Source organism: Magnolia sinica, chromosome 19 (assembly GCF_029962835.1).
Source record: "Magnolia sinica isolate HGM2019 chromosome 19, MsV1, whole genome shotgun sequence".
Classification (NCBI taxonomy): Eukaryota; Viridiplantae; Streptophyta; class Magnoliopsida; order Magnoliales; family Magnoliaceae; genus Magnolia; species Magnolia sinica.
Window position 1 is genome coordinate 36,855,925 of NC_080591.1, and position 19,899 is coordinate 36,875,823.

The window sequence follows — 19,899 nt, forward strand, 5'->3', positions numbered from 1 at the left end:
TTTCGTTTCTTTAACATTTTCTAAATAAGTTGTAATAAATATTAAGTATAGTATGATAGTATGGCAATGACATGTGTTTGGTGATAATATTTAATAGTTAGAACATAGATATTTTATTCTTCTCTAAATAAATGTTTGATTATTTAATTTTTAGATGGTTATATTTTATGAATGAGAATCATATTAGTAATATGTGTGCGAATTATGAAATGTAAATATACAAAATATAAATCATGTCTTCGGGTATGGAATCGGGGTTAGATATACCCAAGTGTCGGATTTCGGAGCGTGACAATTTCATTGAGTTCTTGATTAATTTCATGAAGTTTTTGGTTAATTTCATCAACTTCTCGGATAGTTTGCCCGAGTTATCGGTCCATTTTAGCGAATTCTTGGTTAATTTGACAGAGTTCTCAGTCAATTTTAGCGATTTCTCGGTTAATTTCGGTGACTTCTTAATCAATTTCATTAAGTTCTCAGTCAATTTCTTTGAGTTCTCGATTAATTTCGGCAATATTTCAGTTAATTTCATCGACTTCTTGATCAATATGATCAAGTTCTCTATCAATTTCGGCGACTTCTCGGTCAATTTCAACAAGTTCTCGGTTAATTTTAGAGTTCTCAGTCAAATTCATAGACTTCTTGGTCAATTTCAGTAACTTCTTGGTCAATTTCACTAAGTTCTCAGTCAATTTCTTCGAGTTCTCAGTCAATTTTGGCGATATCTCGGTCAATTTCATTAACTTCTCAGTCAATTTCATCGACTTCTCGGTCAATTTCGACGACTTCTAAGTCAATTTCTCCAAGTTCTTAATCAATTTAAGGGAGTTCTCGATCAATTTCACAGACTTCTTGGTCAATTTCGATGACATCTCAGTCACATCATCCTGATGATTTACACCTAATTAATAGGTTTGATAAAAGATACGCAACATAGTGGACCCACACACATAAAAGATACGCAACATAGTTGACCTAATCAATACCTATCCCACAGATATTGTCTAACCTAACTGACAACCCATCAGAGTACGCAGTGGTAGTTTTGTTCCTTATAGCAAGGCCACGTACAAGGAAGGTCCGAACCACACATATAACCACCATTACTTCAAACAACTCTTTCGATGTGGGATAAGTTCAACCTCCCACTGCGTATACAGTAGCCTGCCAACCACTAGTAGCTCGCCCATACCCTTAAGCCCCACCCACATTAGCGTCCGTCCACGTGTGCCCGCCCACATGTGCAACAGTGACAGGGCGTCACAGAAGGTGACCTTGAAAGAGGGTATCCAATGTATACTAAGGCGATTGAATAATACTCATAGATGCAAGAGATGTCAAAGAGAAGGTAAGTAGTCCCATGTTGCATTTAGGTTTGATGTCATGGAAAATTGACTAAGAACTTCATGAAATTGACCGAGAACTTGGTGAACTTGACCGAGAACTAACTGAAATTCACCGAGAACTCATTGAAATTGATCGAGAACTGGTTAAAATTAACTGAGAATTTGTGAAAATTGACCGAGAACTTCATGAAATTGACCGAGAACTTGAGAAAATTTATCGAGATCTTGATGGAATTTATCGACATCTCGATGGAATTGATCAAGAACTCGACGGAATTGACCAACAACTTGCAAAAATTGACTGAGAATTCAACGAAATTGATCGAGAACTTCATGAAATTTACCGAGAACTCACTAAAATAATTGATGGGGATGATGTAAAGCTAAAGGAATTAAAGAATTAGTGGGGAATAAAGTTTTCAAGTCTGCAATTGGAGCTTTGATATATATGAATGAATACAATCCTAATAGACGATATGTCATACTAGAACTATAGAATTTCAAAGAGGGATGGAAGACGACCTTTAAAGAGGGGATCCAATGTATACCAAAACAATTGAATAATACTCGTAAATGCAAGAGATGCCAAAAAGAATGTAAGTAGTCCCATGCTGCATTTAGGTTCGATGTCATGGAAAATTGACCGAGAACTTCATGAAATTTGACTAAGAACTTCATGAAATTGATTAAGAACTTCGAAAAATTAACCAAGAATTCGTTGAAATTGATTGAGAACTTTGTGAAATTGACTGAGAACTTCTTGAATTCTATCGAGAACTTCATGAAATTGATCGAGAACCTTGCAAAATTGACTAAGAACTTCGTGAAATTTACCGAGAACTTTATAAAATTGACTGAGAACTTCGTGAAATTTATCAAGAACTCCAAGAACTTCATGAAATCGATCGAGAACTTTGTAAAATTTACTGAGAACTTCATGAAATTGACCGAGAATTTCATGAAATAGACCGAGAACTTTGTGAAATTGACTGAGAACTTTGTAAAATTGACCGAGAACTCGATAAAATCATAACAACTCACAAACAAATCACTAATCACAAAGAAATTACCATTCACAATTCACGAACAAATATTCATTTTCCATGAATTTTATACAAGATATCATCACAACAAAATACAACATTTCATAAAATTCTTCTTACCCTCCCATGCCTAAGACAAATTTCTTCGATACTCATCACTCAAACAATCATACGTCATTGAATTCCTAAAAATTAGAGTGTATGTTTGCAAGTCAATTCCCGCCAAAAGTTGATCGTTGCACAATATACCAATATATTTCATTACAAGTATACCACAATTATAACTATTCGTTTGCTTGGGTAGAAAAATCTCTTCTTTGGTGGTCCAATTCTTTCCGTTCGAAAAAGATGTAAACTATAGAAATGAAAATGATAAAATTTCATGAAAAAATAAGAAGAGAGGAGAAGATTTTAAGAAGATGAGTTTTTAGTAGAATGGTATTCTCGTATAAAAAGAAGAGAAGATTTCAGAAAATGAATTTTTAGTAATAAGGTATACTCGTATGAAGGGGAGAGAAGATTTCAGAAAATGAGTTTGTATTGCAAGGGTATTTTTGTATGAGAAAAAGTCTAGTGGTTTAATCTTAGAAAGTAAACTTTAGGTCATTCAGAAAAGTCCATGGGTAAAAAGTGAAGTTTAAAGTGAGAAAAATCCCATCTCTTTATCTTTCATTGTTTTAAAATTCTTTAACACACTAAGTTTGTCTTACATCTTCCTTGCTCCTACTTTAGATTACATATATCCGGTTAGTATATATCATGTTCTCAAAATAAGTAATCTCGAGCTATCCACGTGTTGGGACAAATTTTTAAAGCTAGTCAATCATAACTCTCCACCCTTCACCATCAATGATGATTATATTAGGTATTCTGTATTAAAATTAAAATTAGATATAGAGATAAAAATGTAGAGGTGTGCTTTTTATTTTTATTTTTCTGACATCGCATAAATTTGTCGTATTTTTTATGGAATCTTCTTGATTCTGGATGGTCCTTGAGAGGAAATTGCCATTCCCTTCATTTATAGAGAGGCCATTCATTCCCAGACACGTGCTATATAATTTTCAATCCCTCTCCTTGATAATGCAATCGGCGTCCAACGTACTCACCAGAAGCTTTGCAGCACGTTTATCTACCTGTCCGATCCAGGCAGTCCCACTGCTGAAATGCTCGCCCACACGTCTGGCCCGTTCTACTCGTCCATATGCAAATCCATGTTAATAGGTCTTAATAGATTTGGATTGGACTCCGGCCCAGCCCAACCTGCTCCCCACCCTAAATATCAGTGGCCTGGATCCTCTGATCATTTCCATCGTGCCAATGGCCTGGATTGCTTATCCGGGTGCTCCATCGATACAAACCCAGAGCTTTAGCATACTGTGCACGTCATGGGATTGAGGAGCGTATTATCCGTCCGAAAGGAAACGATCAGGAGCGCAATGCGCATAGTGCGCATCTTAAAACCCTAGAGCGGATCCTTCAACGGGAACTACTTTAAAAGCCTCGCCAGCCCAAACCCTAACCTCGCATTTCCATCCCTGTCTCCCTTTTATCTCCCCCCGCTCTCTCTCTCTCTCTCTCTCTCTCTCTCTCTCTTCTCAGATGGAGTTCTGGGGTAAGCAATCTCTCCTTCCATTTAAGTTCTTTCTCCTTTCATTTCGGATCATTTGGTTTCTAGGTTTTTTTTTTGGTGCCTCTGTTCCTTATTCATATGTTAGTGTTTTCCTTCATCTTCCGGTTTTCTATTGCTAGGGTTTCTTTGACGGCATTTCTTTCAGATGCTATTTGTTGGAGTTTGATAGGAATATACGTTCATACAACTACTCTGTTTTTGAAGAATCTCGTTTTTGGCATGCAATGATGCTGTTGTTTAGGATTCTTGATGTTTTCTTCGCTTTCGTTCTCATTGCTTGATGTTTTGTTCCATTTCCTTTACGAAAATGATACATGCACCCTATTCATTTGATAGATCGACACTCCTCGTGATACATGTGGTGTCTGAGAAGTGCTCGGAGTTTGCTATTCCAGTGACAGTGGCCCAGAAGTAGAAAATGTGGGTGTGTAGATATCAAAAGTGGGTCTTGATATCATTTCCCCTTTTGGGTTTTCATACTGCCCATTGTGTGGAAATACTGAGAGTTAGCATCCTAATATCGGAATTAGGAAAATTGATTCTCATATTTGGTTGATGCTCTTTCAGACTGCTTCTGTTTCTGTTGCACTAGACTAAAACGGGTGTTCCACTTTAATTTTTCCTTCTTAGTTGTCAGTGACTTTGTTCTCGTTTGGCCACTAATTTGTGACATGAACCAATCATCCGATGGGACCTACTGCCGATGGTCCTTAGCTCACCAATCACGATGAGCAGTCAGTGCCAACCATTTGGCTGGAGAGCTTTTGAGAAAAGAAAATGGATGAGTAACAAGAGGGAGGGAGAGAGGGAGGTGGAGAGGGAGTGAGAGGGAGAGCTTTTGAGAAAAGAAAATGGATGAGTAAAAATCTCATGTGATAACAAGAGGGAGGGAGGGTGGAGAGGGAGTGGGAGGGAGGGATTGTGAAGTTTGTCGACACATTTTGAACTTTTCCTACAATATCTACGTATTCACCATACCAGTGGTTTCAAATTGCAGTCTTTTTAAGTGTTATAGAAGTAGAACTGGATGCTAGTCATGTCTAATGGGAATTCCCATATGGAATTTTCTTTTCAAATGACTCTAGTGAGCTTTGTTTTTATATCACAATTCGTGTTTTCTTGAATAGGAGAATGGTTGATGGTTAATATTATCTCTGCACGTAGATCTGACCTCCATTTATTACTATGTGATGCAGAGATGCTTGAGCTGTTACATAAATTAATGGATGATTTCATAACATTTATAGGGTTTTTTCTTTCTTTTCTTTTTTGTTTTTTTTTTTTTTTTTCTTTTTTTTTTTGTGATTTGCCTATTTGATTGCTGTTTGAGCTTTATATGCTAACCCATTTTCCATTTAGAACATTTATTTTTCTGTGATTGGGGTAAACTATCATTGTGTTTGTGTGATGGCAGTGGATGACTTGGTTACATCTTTTGGGTTTTTTAAATTTTCTTGTTGTGCTAGAGGATTCCATGCCTAGGTTTTAAATATCGGTTCGGTTTTATGTTGCGTATTGACTAAAGGTTCTTTGGCCCAAAATTTTTGAAAATTTTTTGGGTAAATAAGAAAAAAATGTAAAACAAGAAAATCTATCAGTTCTTTTTGTGTTTTTACCATTTAGTTTATCAGATCATCTGTGATAAGAATGCAATCTGTCATATTACATTGCTGAAAGTCAACCAAATAGGCCATAATCAAATTATCAAACACAAATCAAGCATGATTTGGTGGCTTAGGGTTCATTACATTGAAATCAACAAAAAGAAGATGAAAAATGAAAAAAAGGTAATGGTTTACCTCTTCTTTTGACTTTGGAAATCTATCAGTTCTTTTTGTGTTTTTACCATTTAGAGTATCAGATCATCTGTGATAAGAATACAATCTGTCATATTATATTGCTGAAAGTCAGCCAAATAGGTCTTAATCAAATTATCAAACACATATCAAGCATGATTTGGTGGCTTAGGGTTCATTGCATTGAAATCAACAAAAAGAAGATGAAAAATGAAAAAAGGTAATTGTTTTCCTCTTCTTTTGACTTTTCCAAAAATAGTCCATTTTGCTTCAATTTGTTGCAAATCTTGTCTTTTGATTTCCAAGATGGGCCTACATTTAGCATACAATGAATTTATAAGCTTCCTCCCTGGATGAATGAAGAAAGAAATGGATAAAACAAATAAAATTTTCAAAAAGGGAAAAAAGGGCCTTCTGATCATATCAGTCCATATCTATTTGCATGACCTGACATGGGGTGATATGGACCCTTTTTTTGAATCATACCAACTTCATCCCCTTCTCTCGTGATGGGGTTGTTCAATACGATTACGATATGATGATTGATGGCCTATATGAAGTTCATTCCCCTTTAGTGATTGCTTAACCCCTAGCATTTGTCAACATTAGAGATCTATTGGAACATTTAAATGAACTTCTGGTATGCATGCATTGGATATGCCATTTCTGCACCCTTAAAAATATTTATTTTGAAATGGGATGAACCTTACAAGTGCATGCCATTTATTCTGATTTTTCAAGACAAATTGATGCCAGTGTTGGTAACTTGTCCTAGTGATAATTTTCAAGGAGTTTGCTCTACATGTAAACTTGTTGGACGGGTCACTTATTTACGAAGCAGAAGGCTAGAAGTCACTGGTTCAAACCTAGCTGAGCCCTTCTCTCAAAATGTGAGGTTGAGCCCCCCTACATATCAGAGGTTTGCGCTTTAGAGCCACACCTTTCAATTGAGGACAGAAAACCTGACTAGCTGACCTGTTCTCTGAATTGATCCATTTTAAAGCAAAATCGAGACGAAAGGTCAACAGACAGTTTCAAAAGAAAAGAAGACTTGATTACCCCGCATTTTACCCACTCCTTTATTTTTATCATAAATCAGTGAAGAGAGGTTTGTTTGAACCATGGTGTCTTCATTTTATTGATAATCAATCTAGTCCACCTTTCTGAATAGTGTTTAGGCGAGTTTGCCAATTCAAAAGATTCTCATGGGTGGACTAATGCTAAGTTAACTTCAGAGTAGATCCTATCAGTTATAATAGTTATTTACAAGTCTGAATATTAGCCAATGGGGTTAGCTTCTTGTTGGAGGGTTTGGAGATGAGTCAACATATATTATGATAAGAATGGAGACACTAATGATGACTGACAAATTGATAAACTACAGCAATGGTTGGGAGTGATTGGCAAATTCTGTCGGTGTTCCTAGAAATCTTTCTTCAGCTTATCTTAATTGAAGAAATCCCCATTTTGAAAGTGATATGTTCCAGCAATGGTTGGGAGTGATCGGCAAATTCTGTCGGTGTTCCTAGAAATCTTTCTTCAGCTTATCTTAATTGAAGAAATCCCCATTTTGAAAGTGATATGTTCTTTGGGTACTAAAACAAATTAGAAAATATGCAAAGAGATTTCCATTTGAAAGAAGGAAGCATAAATTTCATCACTTTTGATAATTTGTACTTCATTTGGAAATGGCTGTCGATTCATGCATGTACACAAAGATTCATGTGTGGGTCATTAAGGTGAGAAAGGTTTTGTGAATATTTAAAGGATGAAGAAATTGATAAGATTGTGGATCTCATGGATGGTTTCGTAATTATGTTTCTAGGATGTGAGGACAAATTTTGTAGATTTTTCCTCACATAAATATATACTTGGTAATGGAGCATGTGTTTTCTCAATGTGCTCTCTTGGGAGGCAAATTTCATGAGGATGTTTTGACACTCAAATCCAGTAGAAACTTATTTATTAAGATCAAAAGTTTGTGGGCCAAAATGTTGGGCCAACAATCTCCAAGAACTTAAGAGCCCACGAAGCATTCCTAATTAGCACTTGTGATGTAGCCAAGGAGTGGACTTTGTGAGCTATACAATTAGATAATTGCAGCCTATGATATTATTGATCACTCAGTAGGCCCAAATTTATTTGACAATTTCGTGGGCCTTTGATGGTTATTCGACCGTTCAAAATTAATTTAGGGACATATGAATCAAAGCAATATACTTCAACACTCCAACACTTCTAGGTTTAGAAGGTCAAGCATGAATCTTCTTGTTGAGTCACTGTGAGTGGGAGCTTTGCACCCACCCTAAAATAATCCAGTTATCCAATTGCATGATTAATTAGGGAAGAACTTGAATGTTGGTTTCATTCACTAGAGACAAGGGCATGTTTTGATATGCGTAATTTAAGGTAAAAGAAAGGAAAGACAAATTATCCTATCCAATGATGATCTCCATGATAACTATTGAAATATGGATACAAATTTTGAGCTCTTGTTTGGATAGCAAGTGGAAATCGCACTCCTCACACGGGCCGCCCACCCCGAGTGTGCCCCCACTTCACACAGGCCATCCCACTCAAGCCTAGTGTGAAAATGCCCCTGCCTTAATGACCCTCGATAAGGAGTCTCGAACATGAGACCTCCTGCTTAGATGCCACTCTTGACGTAATACAACTTACCACTTGTTCTAAAAGCTCAAACTGATAGACCGTGGCAAATCAATCCCTTAATCTTAGCCTAGGTTAGGCCCTCGGCCAAACTCCCCTCGTGGGCCCCACTTCACATGGGTCCCACCTCTCACGAGCCACTCGCCCACCTTGAGTGTGCCACCGCTTCACACAGGCCACCCCACTTGAGCTCGGTGTGAAAATTCCCATTGAAATTGAATTGCTAACCTATGTTATACAAGGGATTTCTACATCCCTTGGATCCTAGATTTTCATATTTCTTAATGGTTTATTATTGTGGGACTGAATTCATCTATTTCATGCCTAATTAAATGCTTTGTGGTTGTGGTAGAGTAGCATACGTCTTTTATTTGGAGTTGCTCATAATCTGTTTGCTGATTTTACAACATAACTGAACATGCATTGCATGTCCTACATCACTTTTCTTTGCTATGTTTATTATCACAAGTTTGAGAAATGCTTAAGAGATTATGCTTAAGGCCCTCTACATTCAAAACATTCTTAAATGGAGGAAGATTAAAGAGTTGAACCGTACCTTGGCCAACAATTCTGCAATTGCTACTATCACCGAAAGTGACCGAACCATCAGTCATATCTTTGAGATTGGTGAACAAATCTTTGTCACCTGTCATGTGTCTAGAGCAACCACTGTCTAGGTATCACTTTGATTGACTCGAAGCCTTGAAAGCGGTGTGGGCAACTAGACAAGCAACCTTAGGGACCCATTTCATTACTGTTTTGGGTTTTGGAGCATAGTTGGTTTTTCTACGCTTATAGTTGTTATACATTCTACCATTCGAGTTAGATTTTAGAAGCTCCTTGAGTAAATCTACAATTTTCTCAGCTAAGGGGTTATGATTCTAATTTCTATAATTGATATGGTTGCTTTTAGGTTTCATAGCCTGAAAAGTTTTAGGATTTTTAAAACTATTTTGATTCAGACTTTTCCCTTTTGAGTTAGAGGACTTCCCTTTAACAAACTTAGGAGCAGTAGTCTTACATTTAAGAGGCGTATTCTTATCGTAGCCCAGACCAGATCTATCGCCACATTTCCTTGATCTAGTTAGCAATCTTTCTAGTTTATGATCACCCTGGGCATACCTCCAAGTATCCTTCAAACTCAAGAGAGAAGAGACTTCTAGTTTTAGTTTTTCATTTTCTGAATTAAGGTTTTTAACTTGGGATGTTTTGAAATCTAAATCACACATAGCTTTTTCAAAACAATCAGAAAAATGTGATTTTTCTAAAACTAGGTTATCAAAATCTTCTTTTAACTTTAAAAACTTTTCCTTTTGAAGTTTTAGTTTTACAGCTATCTTACAACTCTCCCTATATAGGGCATTATAGGTTATCAACTCTCCCTGTATAGGACTATGCCAAATAAAAAAATAAATGTGGAATTACAAAGATAAACAAAGATAGATAGCACAATTATAAGCAACTTCAAATGCACAAGTATTGAGATGTTGATACAAACTAAGTTCTAAGGACAACCTTACACCAAAAACCAAGGTTTATGGTAGGACAACATGATTTCCAGAACATTTGTAAGTATCAAAAACTCAAACTTAGAAGGAGGCAAAGGAAATAATCTAAATTATTACAACATTCACCACAAGTGCATAAAAGAAAATTACAACATTCACCACCATACATACATCACCATAAGCATCCACCAAACATTGAGAATTATAGTGGTTCGTGTGTGTACACCAACAGTTTGAAAAACATCCACACAACTACCCCACTCCTAATATCCACTCCCTCGGGATATTAGCTTTCACTATCAAATAAGGTTTTCCAAGGTTCACCTTAAAACCTTCACAATTGTGTTTTTAGATAGGCTTACATAATTACAAAAACCCCACACTTTGAGATTTTCTGGCTTATCTCGGACAAAACCAAAAATGAGATTTTCCTAGCAGAATCTCACAAACCACAAAAGATATACAAAATTAAATTGTACTTATTTGAAGATTCTCCTTCTGATGAAGCTCGGTAGAACCAATCCGATGTAGACGAAGATGTTCAATGTCCAGTCTCACAAATGAAGGGTTTTAGGTCTAAATGATTTTTAGATTAATTCAACCTGGGCTAGCTTGATTTGATTTTGATCTCAAAGAGGGTAAAATCCCAATTCCCTTCTTTAATGAAATAGAGTTGAATGAAGATCACAAAGCAAATACAAAAAGCTATTTAAGAGAATTTAAAATGAACACAATATAGCTTAAGAAATGTAGGAACTTATCTCTTAGAGTGATGGCTTGATTATGCTTGGAATGAATGAAAAACTTTGAGATTCGTCTTCTATTTATAGGTTAAAATACTGTTCTCTCGACTGGTCTAAGGGTCGGTTCGACTGGTCGATGGACTAACCACATTTCAAAATTTCTGACACGATAAGATAAGGTAGGTACTCAACTGGTCAAGTGGCCTGCTTGACTGGTCGAGCGATGCACTGGACTGGTCGAGCGGGACCAAAAACCTTGCTGGACTTTGAGTCGAGCCTGCACGATTGGTCGAGCACTGTTCACTCGACTGGTCGAGCAATCTCCAGGACTGGTCAAGAGTCCAACAGAAAATTCCGAAAATTTGCAACTAATCTTGGACTGGTCGAGAAAACTCGTAGACTAGTCGAGCCAGATCTTGGACTAGTCGAACAAAGACTGTGACTAGTCGAGGAAATGACCTATAAACTTATGAAATGACCCACATAAAATATGCAATGAATATGACTCATCCTATGGTCAATCTAGGGTCATCCATACCTTGTTTGTGAGTTTGAACAATTGAAACATCGATCGCTCTGCTAACTCATTCACCTGAAATACTTGAAGCTTGTCTTCAAAATCTTAAACTTGAGCTTGAACTAGGGCTTGAGTTCTTGAGTTTTTTAAGGTACTCAACTTGAAGATTAAACTTGAACTCAAGCCTTGTACTTGTACTTGAGCTTGAAATCTTGAACTTCGACAACGCTCTTCAACTTGAATACGTAGAAAAGTTTGACGAAGACGTGGACAACTTTAAAATGCACGAAGTTGATCTATTCATCTCATCAACACATGATACAAATTCTAAATGATTTGGCACAACAAAATTTGACAACTCTGGGTGCTAGATTTACAATATAGCATTTACAATTTGCAAATGGTATTTCTGAGGTAGCTTATTTTACTATTTAGGTTTGGCTGCTGGTTCTTCATCTGTTTGGTACCCTGATGGTTTCATGGTGTGGTTTTCTATACAAAGGCTTGGATACCAAGGAATGCAATGAAGTTTCTGCAGATGCTATGTTAGATGATATAAAGTGTTGTGTTATACATTGGTCCTTTTATTGTGGAGGGTGATTGTTGTAATGCTACTCAGTGGGTTAGTGTTTTTCCATCTGGCTGCTAAAGCTTAAACTGCTTCATGGCTGTTTTTTAGGCATCTTTTGCTGGAGCTGTCACATGAGTGCTGCTTTTTACCTCCCTAGTACCGAAGTCCATATCATCATGAATGATTTGTGCATAGGCTGTGCAACATAGCTTTGTTGCTACTAGCATGATTTGATATGCTTTTCATGATTTGATCCGATAATATCTCTGGGCTGAGGTCGGTAAGGAGTCATGCTGGCCTCATGTTTTGTACCGGGGATGCATTTTAATCAAGTTGTCAGATGTGCGAGAGGTTTACTGTGCAAATGCACAATTGTGCTTGCATTCTGTTGCCACTGGGAACCTTCAATGTCTCCATACTGTCTGGTGTTGCAGTAAATGCAATGCGAAACCAATGAGTTCTTTTTTCTTTTCTTTTTTGTTCTTACATGCATGGCCCACGAGACATTGTAGAGATGCAGATGGATCTCAGAAGGTAGTTGCATTGGCACTGAGCGCATGCAAGATATTCACTTTTTTGTTTACTAAACGCAGATCTCATTGTTATTTGTGATTGTTTTTTAATATTTCATTCTTCATATTTTCTCATCGACTTTTTATCATGTCCAGGTGTTGAAGTTAAAGCAGGTGAACCGGTTAAGTGCCAGCCTGGAGAGAATAAATATATACATCTCTCACAGGTCATTTTCCAGTCTAGGGCAAATGTTTCATTTTATAGATATACATATCTCATCTCTTTCTGTCTCCCTGTTGTTGTTGTTATATGGGTAATTAAATGCTCTCATTGCTCCATGCAGGCGGCACTTGGTGAGGTGAAAAAGGACAAAGGCAATGACTCCATCCCAATCTTTGTGAGTGTCGGTGATAAGAAGCTGGTCCTTGGAACTCTTTCTGCAGAAAAGAGTGCTCATATCTCTTTTGATTTAATTTTTGAGAGAGAATTTGAACTATCTCACAGCTGGAAGCATGGGAGTGTCTACTTTTGTGGTTACAAGAGCACGGTTCCAGAAGAATATCCTTTGCAGCCTTTTGCTTGCATGTTGTTGGTGGCTGAAAGAATTACGTGTTACTTTGATGGATATTCTTTTTTATCTTTTATTTCCTTGACTGTGTGTTTGTCTGATTGTCACATCTGACGAGTTCACTGGTAAGTAAGTCTTGAAATCTGCATGCCTTGTAAATTCCCTGTTACTATCTTTTAGTTGTCTTTTTTGAGATGTTTTCTTGCCCCACACCTCTGCATGGCCATACATGTTCCAATCTGGTTGGTTTTGTAGGACATCTGAGCCATGAATTAGATGGACCACCGTGTAGATTATCTGGCAAAATATTCAGGCTGTTCAAATATTAGATTGGTCTCCAATCAAAGTGCAAAAATAATGAGCTTTTTTGTGTGGCCTACCTGATAGTCAAGCAGCCTGAGTTATTGGCCCAATGATTTACATGGCCACCTACATGACTCAAAATTCTAAATGTTCCAGGCTGGCACTTGTGAGTGTGTCTGGATGGCAAACATCTTGTTGGGACATGCTCCATTCAGCATGTAAATTTTTATGATTTTGAATTTTCCAGATTCGGATTCTGATTCTGAAGAGGAGATTCCAGTTCTCGTAAGGGAAAATGGTATGGTATTTCTGATTTCACATGGCAATTCATGAATATTTGCAATTGTTCTTTTCATATTTAACGTATCAGGTCTTTATCATTGACTTCTTAGGAAAGCCTGTGGTCAAGGATGAGCAGGCCATGCCTGCTACTGAGAAGGTTAAGGCTGCCGCTAAACCTGAATCCTCGACTGCTAAGCCCAAGGTTCAAATAGCGGAACCTAGTAAGGGTAAGGAAGAAGATGAAGATGATGATGATTCTGACGATGATGAAGATGAATCATCAGAAGATGAATCCGATGACGATGAGGTACTTTTTATTCTCTCAAGGAGTATTATCATTTTTGGCTAGGAAAATAAAAATTTCTCACCCCTTTTCGTGTTAATTAAATTTTCTTCCTTTTCCTTTTAGTTGAAGGCAGTATCAAATTATCAGTTTAATGCTAATTTGAAAGTCTTTATTTATTTATTTTTGTGAACTGATACAGGCGCCCTTATTAAATCCAGATGGGCACTTGGCAAGTTCATCTTGGACATTTCCCACAATGTTTTTATTAATGCTCTATGCAGCAAGGTTCATCTTTTTATAGGAATTGTGAGGATACTGCATATGAGAGATGTTTCGTGTCATCCTTCAAAAACAAAAAAGAAGAAGAAGATTTGCATCTCTATTTAGCTGATTGTTTTGCAATTGGTTCTGCTACATACACAGGACATGGTTGAAGGTGGGGGTGAAAGTGATGAGGATGATGATGATGAGGAAATCTCTGATGATGAAGATGGAGCTACTCCTAAGAAGGTATTTTTCAATGCATCTTCCCTAGTTGAATTACGAAGCAATTTTTTGGAGGTCATGAAATATGTTTACTTCTGCTTATAGCTGATTAATGCCACTCTTACTAATTTCCTCTGTGAAGGCTGAGAAGGGTAAGAAGAGACCTATAGAATCTGCAACCAAGACACCAGCTCCAGAAAAGAAGGCCAAGCTTGTTACACCTGTTGGTCAAAAGACAGGTATTCTTTTAATCCTTTTTTAGTATTCATATTATGCATCTGGGAAAGAATCCTTTTCTTAGCATTCATGTTATGCATCTGGGAAAGAATCCTTTTTAAGTATTCACGTTATGCATCTGGGATAGACATTGGCCTTGCTAAACCCTTTCCTATAAGAATCAATCCTATACATTGTGGCATTTTTTTGGGGGGGTCAAATGGCAAATTCCTACCACCAGGGGTCCAGGGCCTTTTTTTCCCCCTTTGTATTGGTGGAATAGATGTTTGGTACAGTTTTCTGAATTATTTTCTTATTTATTATTTGTTTCAGTTTGTCAGGATTCATGAGAAAAAGTTTTGGCTGATGATGATGATGATGATTTGTTTCAGTTTGAAATTTGGATGTACATGTTAACAACTAAACAAATGAATTCAGGTGGTGCTGGTGGAAAGAAGGGTGGTGGGCATACAGCAACTCCTTACCCTTCAAAACAGGCTGGAAAGACACCTGCTAACAGCAACAAGTCAAAGCCGCAGACTCCTAAATCTGGTGGTCAAGTCAGTTGCAAGACATGTAGCAAGTATGCACTCCCTCTCTCTCTCTCTCTCTCTCTCTCTCTCTCTCTCTGTTTTTTTTTTTCCCTTCTGCCAGTTAACCGATGTTGAGTTTTCTGTTGGTTGTCAACAGGAAATTTGTAAATTTTGATTTTAATGTGTTGTTTCCTGGTGGCCTGTAATGTCGATAGGCCACATACCAAATAAATCAATGTTAGCGGATCGTCCTACAAAAAATGGATAGAGCAGCAGTCCATATTGAACCATTAAAACTCACAAGCGGATGGATGGTCATTTTAGTTTTACTGCTGCCCTATCCATCCACATGATATATGATAGCTCATCATATCATCATTCCCAGTTAACCTGATTGGCCCAACGTGAATTTCGGCTGGGTTTGGAATATCTTGAGGTCGGGTTGAACCTCAACCCAACCCACCTGAGCTGCACCTCTATTTTCCCCTAGCATTACTCTTTCACATATAACCATTCTTAGTCCTCCAGTGTTTGACTTACAGGACCTTCAACTCAGATATTGCTTTACAATCCCATACAAAGGCGAAGCACAGTGGTGGCAAGTGAATGGGATGTGGCTGAACTCTTCCAAGTTTTGTAGTAGGTGAGTGAAGGTGGTATGGGACAGTAGCTATTCTGATACATAAAATAGCTAATTATCTATAGTTTAGCTCTTCATTTTCTTTCAAAATTGGGTGGTGGGTGCCTAAAGATGTTAGAGAATGATGAATGATGACATATTAGCAGTGGACTTTGTGATGATGATGGTTTATGGTGTGGGATAAAAAAGAAAAAGAAAAAAGAACCCCCCCCCCCATGGCTTTTTTTTTTTTTTTTTTTTTAAATGTCGTGGATTGTGAGAGGATGGATATACTTGCTACATGTTGGACCTTTTGGGGTTCAATTACGGATTATTCGTCACCTGTAGAACTTGCTACATGTTGGACCTTTTGGGGTTCAATTACCGGAATATTCTTCACCTGTAGAACTTGCTACATGTTGGACCATTTGGGGTTCAATTACCGGATTATTCTTTGCCTGTAGAATTTTTTAATTTTTATTTTTATTTTTACATGCAAAATGTGGTTGGGCAGAACCTGTTCCAATTTGTGTTGATGTCCAAACGGGCTCGTTATTTATAGGTTTGTTCAAATACACCCAAACCATATTTGGGTATATATCCTTTGTGATCCAAACTGTTTATACAGATAAAAGCTCTCGGTAGGGTTATGTCAACCGTTAAGTTGGCCGGAACATCAATGATCATAACCTTTTGTGGTCAATAGCTTGAAATATTCAATAAGTTTTTTGGGGCACCTATTCGAGGAGAGCCCTATCAAATAACCAGCCTGGTCATTGAAAAAAGAAAAAACTGAATCAATCGGCAACAGCGAATCCCAATATGTTGGGATGTTATTCCATGAAACCCCAAAATTTTAAAATCTGGACCAGTCGACCTATGCCCAGTTTAGAATGCAAGCAATAGCTCTATTTTGTCAGTTTCTGTATGGCACTTGTGGTATGGTGCCTACGCATGTTAAGGTAAGGGGGCGTTTGGTTACTAAGTTGCTTAAGATAAGTTACCTAGGCCATAAGTAGCTTATCTTAGTTTCTACTAATTAAGAAGATCAGTGTATTTGGTAAAATTACATATCAGATTCTCCTCGTTCTCTTATGCCTCTTCAGTAACTTATGAAAAGTGGAGAAGCTATTTAAAATTCTTTTTTTAAAGTTATTTTTTATATCTAAAGTGCTTTTTAAGTAAAAAAGTGTACGTATAACTAATTTTAACCAAACTTATCCGAAATAAGTTACTTATCTGCTGCTGTAAGTAGAAAAAGTAACTTTTTTGTTGGTACACTAACGGGCCCTAAATGTTTAGGTGGCCAATTTGTAAAGCTTAGCCTCGGGGTCTTGGTCCATCACATGCTCATTGAGTGTATTGGGTATCGCATGGTTAACAGCTTTTCGTATTGGGTATTTTTTTTATATTGTTAACAGCTTTTCGGGATGCTGGTGTGTACCGTGCTGGTTTTGGATGATATTTCAAACATTGAGTGAAGCTGTATGAGGAGATTATAGTGATTTTGAAGGCAATTTGATTTCTTTCACGTGAGTGCTATTCAAGTATGGTCATGTAAAGTTGTGTGAGGAAAGGGTTTCTGGACCCCATGCAGAGTTGGGTCAGTGGTTTTTAGGAAATGAACCTTTTCACGGTAATAGAGCTTGAGTATTCTGCTTCCTTAGCGTTATAGAATGAAAACCGAATGATGCACATGGTCAAAAGCCCCTATCAAAATAAGGCATACAACGGCTTTGAAGCTTTTTGTCCGCCTGATGTGCTGCTTGTCCCTAGCTGTGAACATTCATTTCTGACTGATATTTCTTACAATTTAAACCATAGCAATATTTCATGGAACAACTACTCGGAAAATGATAATTTAACATGCCTAGGGCCCATTTAATAGCCACTCTCGAATAAAACTTCTTTTGAAGCAAAGTTTTATAGATGACAGTGTCTTATCTATTTTTCTTACAATGATTCTTATCTGTCAATATTAGATATTTTTTATATATTAAATAATACACTATTAATATAAATTATTTTCACCCATGTCTTTTCACTCTTTTTTCGTGAACCTTCATCTAAAAAAATAGCAATAAAAAGTGGGCCTTTATGGACGATTCAAATCTATGACTTGACATTTATTATAATCCAACATAAAACGTTCATTTGTCTAGCCAATTGATCAGATGACTAAAATTATCCAACCAAGAGGGATGCACAACCAAAACTAGGAATTGCATGATGAACAATTTAGATCACTAATTTACCTTTTGTGATTAATATGGAACATGAATTTTCAGTTGTCATCAGAAGGTAAGGATCATTAGATGAAATAAACTTTCAAAAAGTATTATTATTAATTAAATGTGGGACCCACACAATGAACGGCCTCTGGCACAATAAATTTAGCCTGTTTATTTTGGTAGTCATTGATTTGATGCTATGACCAGCATATCTCACCACAGATTAAAATGAGTTTAGGAGGGATTTACAATGAAAGGTAGGGCCTACATGAGGGACGATTTGGATAATTAATCACCCGTATTTTAATCAATATCAGTTGTCCATCATGAACGGCCCACCATCAATATGGACCTTCCATCGTGTGGGGCCCACCTTTGATAAGGATCATCCATCATGTGTACGCCCACCTTCAATGTGGATTGTTCATACTATGGGGCCTACCATCAATGTGGGTCCATCATGTGAGGCCCACCTTCAATTTCCACAATCCATCGCCCCTCACCTTTGATACGGACTGTCCATCATTTGGGCGCACCGTTGATGCCCACCGTCCATGTAGGGCCACCTTAGATAACCACCATCCATCATGTGTGGCTCTCCTTTCATTTGGCGTGTCCATCATGGAGCCTACGTTTCATGTGGACCGTACATAATATGGGGCCCACCTTGTACGTGGACTATTCATTATACAGGCGTGCCTTAGACATGGACTGTCCATCTCACGAGGCCTGCCTTGTACATGGACTGTCCATCATATGGGGCCCGCCTAGATGTGGACCGTCCATGTGGGGCCAACTTTAATGTGCACCATCCATCATCTGTGATCCAACCTTGATGTGGGCCGTCCAACATGCAGGGCCACCTTTGATGTGTACCGTCCATCATGAGGTGTTGACCTTTGATGTGGGCCATCCATGTGGGGTTCAGTTCACGTTCTATGTCAATCGTCCACTTTTACGCGCCCACCTTCGATGTCCACTGTCCATTGTATGGGCGATACTTTGATGTGGGTTGTCTATCCAATAGGGCCACCATCGATGTGGGCTGTCCATCATGTAAAAACTTCAACGTGGACTATCTAACGTATGCGATGACCTTATGTATGGGCCATCCATTAGGGGGCCATCTTTGAAGTCAACCGCTCATCACGTAGGGCCCACCTTTAATGTCCACCGTCTATCACGTGGGAACCACCTTGATGTTGACCATCCATAATGAAGTCTCCACCATAGATATGGACCATCCATCATATAGGGACCACCTTTGATGTCCACGTCCACCGCTCATCATATAGGGCCCACCTTTAATGTCCACTGTCTATCATGTGGGACCCACCTTGATGTTGACCATCCATAATGGAGCATCCACTATAGATATGGACCATCCATCATATAGGGACCACCTTTGATGTCCACGTCCATGTGTGACCCACCTTGGTTTGACTGCCCGTGAGGCGCCCACCGTTAATGTGGGCCATTCATCAACAGGGCATGAGGGTGCCATAGGCTGAGTTTGGGCTGGGTATAAAGTACTTATTATTGGGAGAAAGATCCTTTTCTCAGCCACATGCAAAACTATATTAAAATCAAAAGAAAGCAAAAAAATAAAAAAGAGGCAAACTGGGACACATAGATTTATATGGTTCCCTTTCGGTACATCCATGAATTCATACCTATCTACTATGTTCAAAGGCAAAAAATGAAGAAGTAACTCTCGATACAATGACGACTCTTACTCTTTCACGATATAATATATATTACTCCAAATGAATTAGGGTTTACATAAAATTCCATGTGAAATTATGAAATTACCCTCTAAACTGGAGCAAGCCCTGAACCCCTAAGGAGTTGTTTAACACCATGGATTTGGGGGGATTTGAGGGGATTTCAAATCCACTGATTGTTTGGCAACCAAGGGTTTCAAATCCCCTCAAACAAGGGGGTTTGAAATCCCCGCAGTGAAAGCTTGGATTATATTTAAAAACTTTCCAAGAGTTGCATGTGTAACATGTGTGTCCCTAGACTATTAATCTATTGG

At 37.9% G+C, this 19,899-nt stretch overlaps 1 protein-coding gene across 1 annotated transcript; it reads left to right on the forward strand.

Annotated features, from left to right (window-relative positions):
* Positions 1 to 3,772: 3,772 nt before the first annotated feature.
* On the forward strand, positions 3,773 to 16,038 carry LOC131234755 (histone deacetylase HDT1-like). The gene is made up of 10 exons (XM_058231694.1): positions 3,773 to 4,004; positions 12,493 to 12,563; positions 12,681 to 12,895; positions 13,014 to 13,030; positions 13,456 to 13,506; positions 13,601 to 13,797; positions 14,200 to 14,286; positions 14,405 to 14,501; positions 14,917 to 15,061; positions 15,554 to 16,038. Exons 1-10 carry the CDS (start codon positions 3,992 to 3,994, stop codon positions 15,615 to 15,617), a joined length of 957 nt encoding a protein of 318 aa, XP_058087677.1. The 5' UTR covers positions 3,773 to 3,991; the 3' UTR covers positions 15,618 to 16,038.
* Positions 16,039 to 19,899: the final 3,861 nt, after the last annotated feature.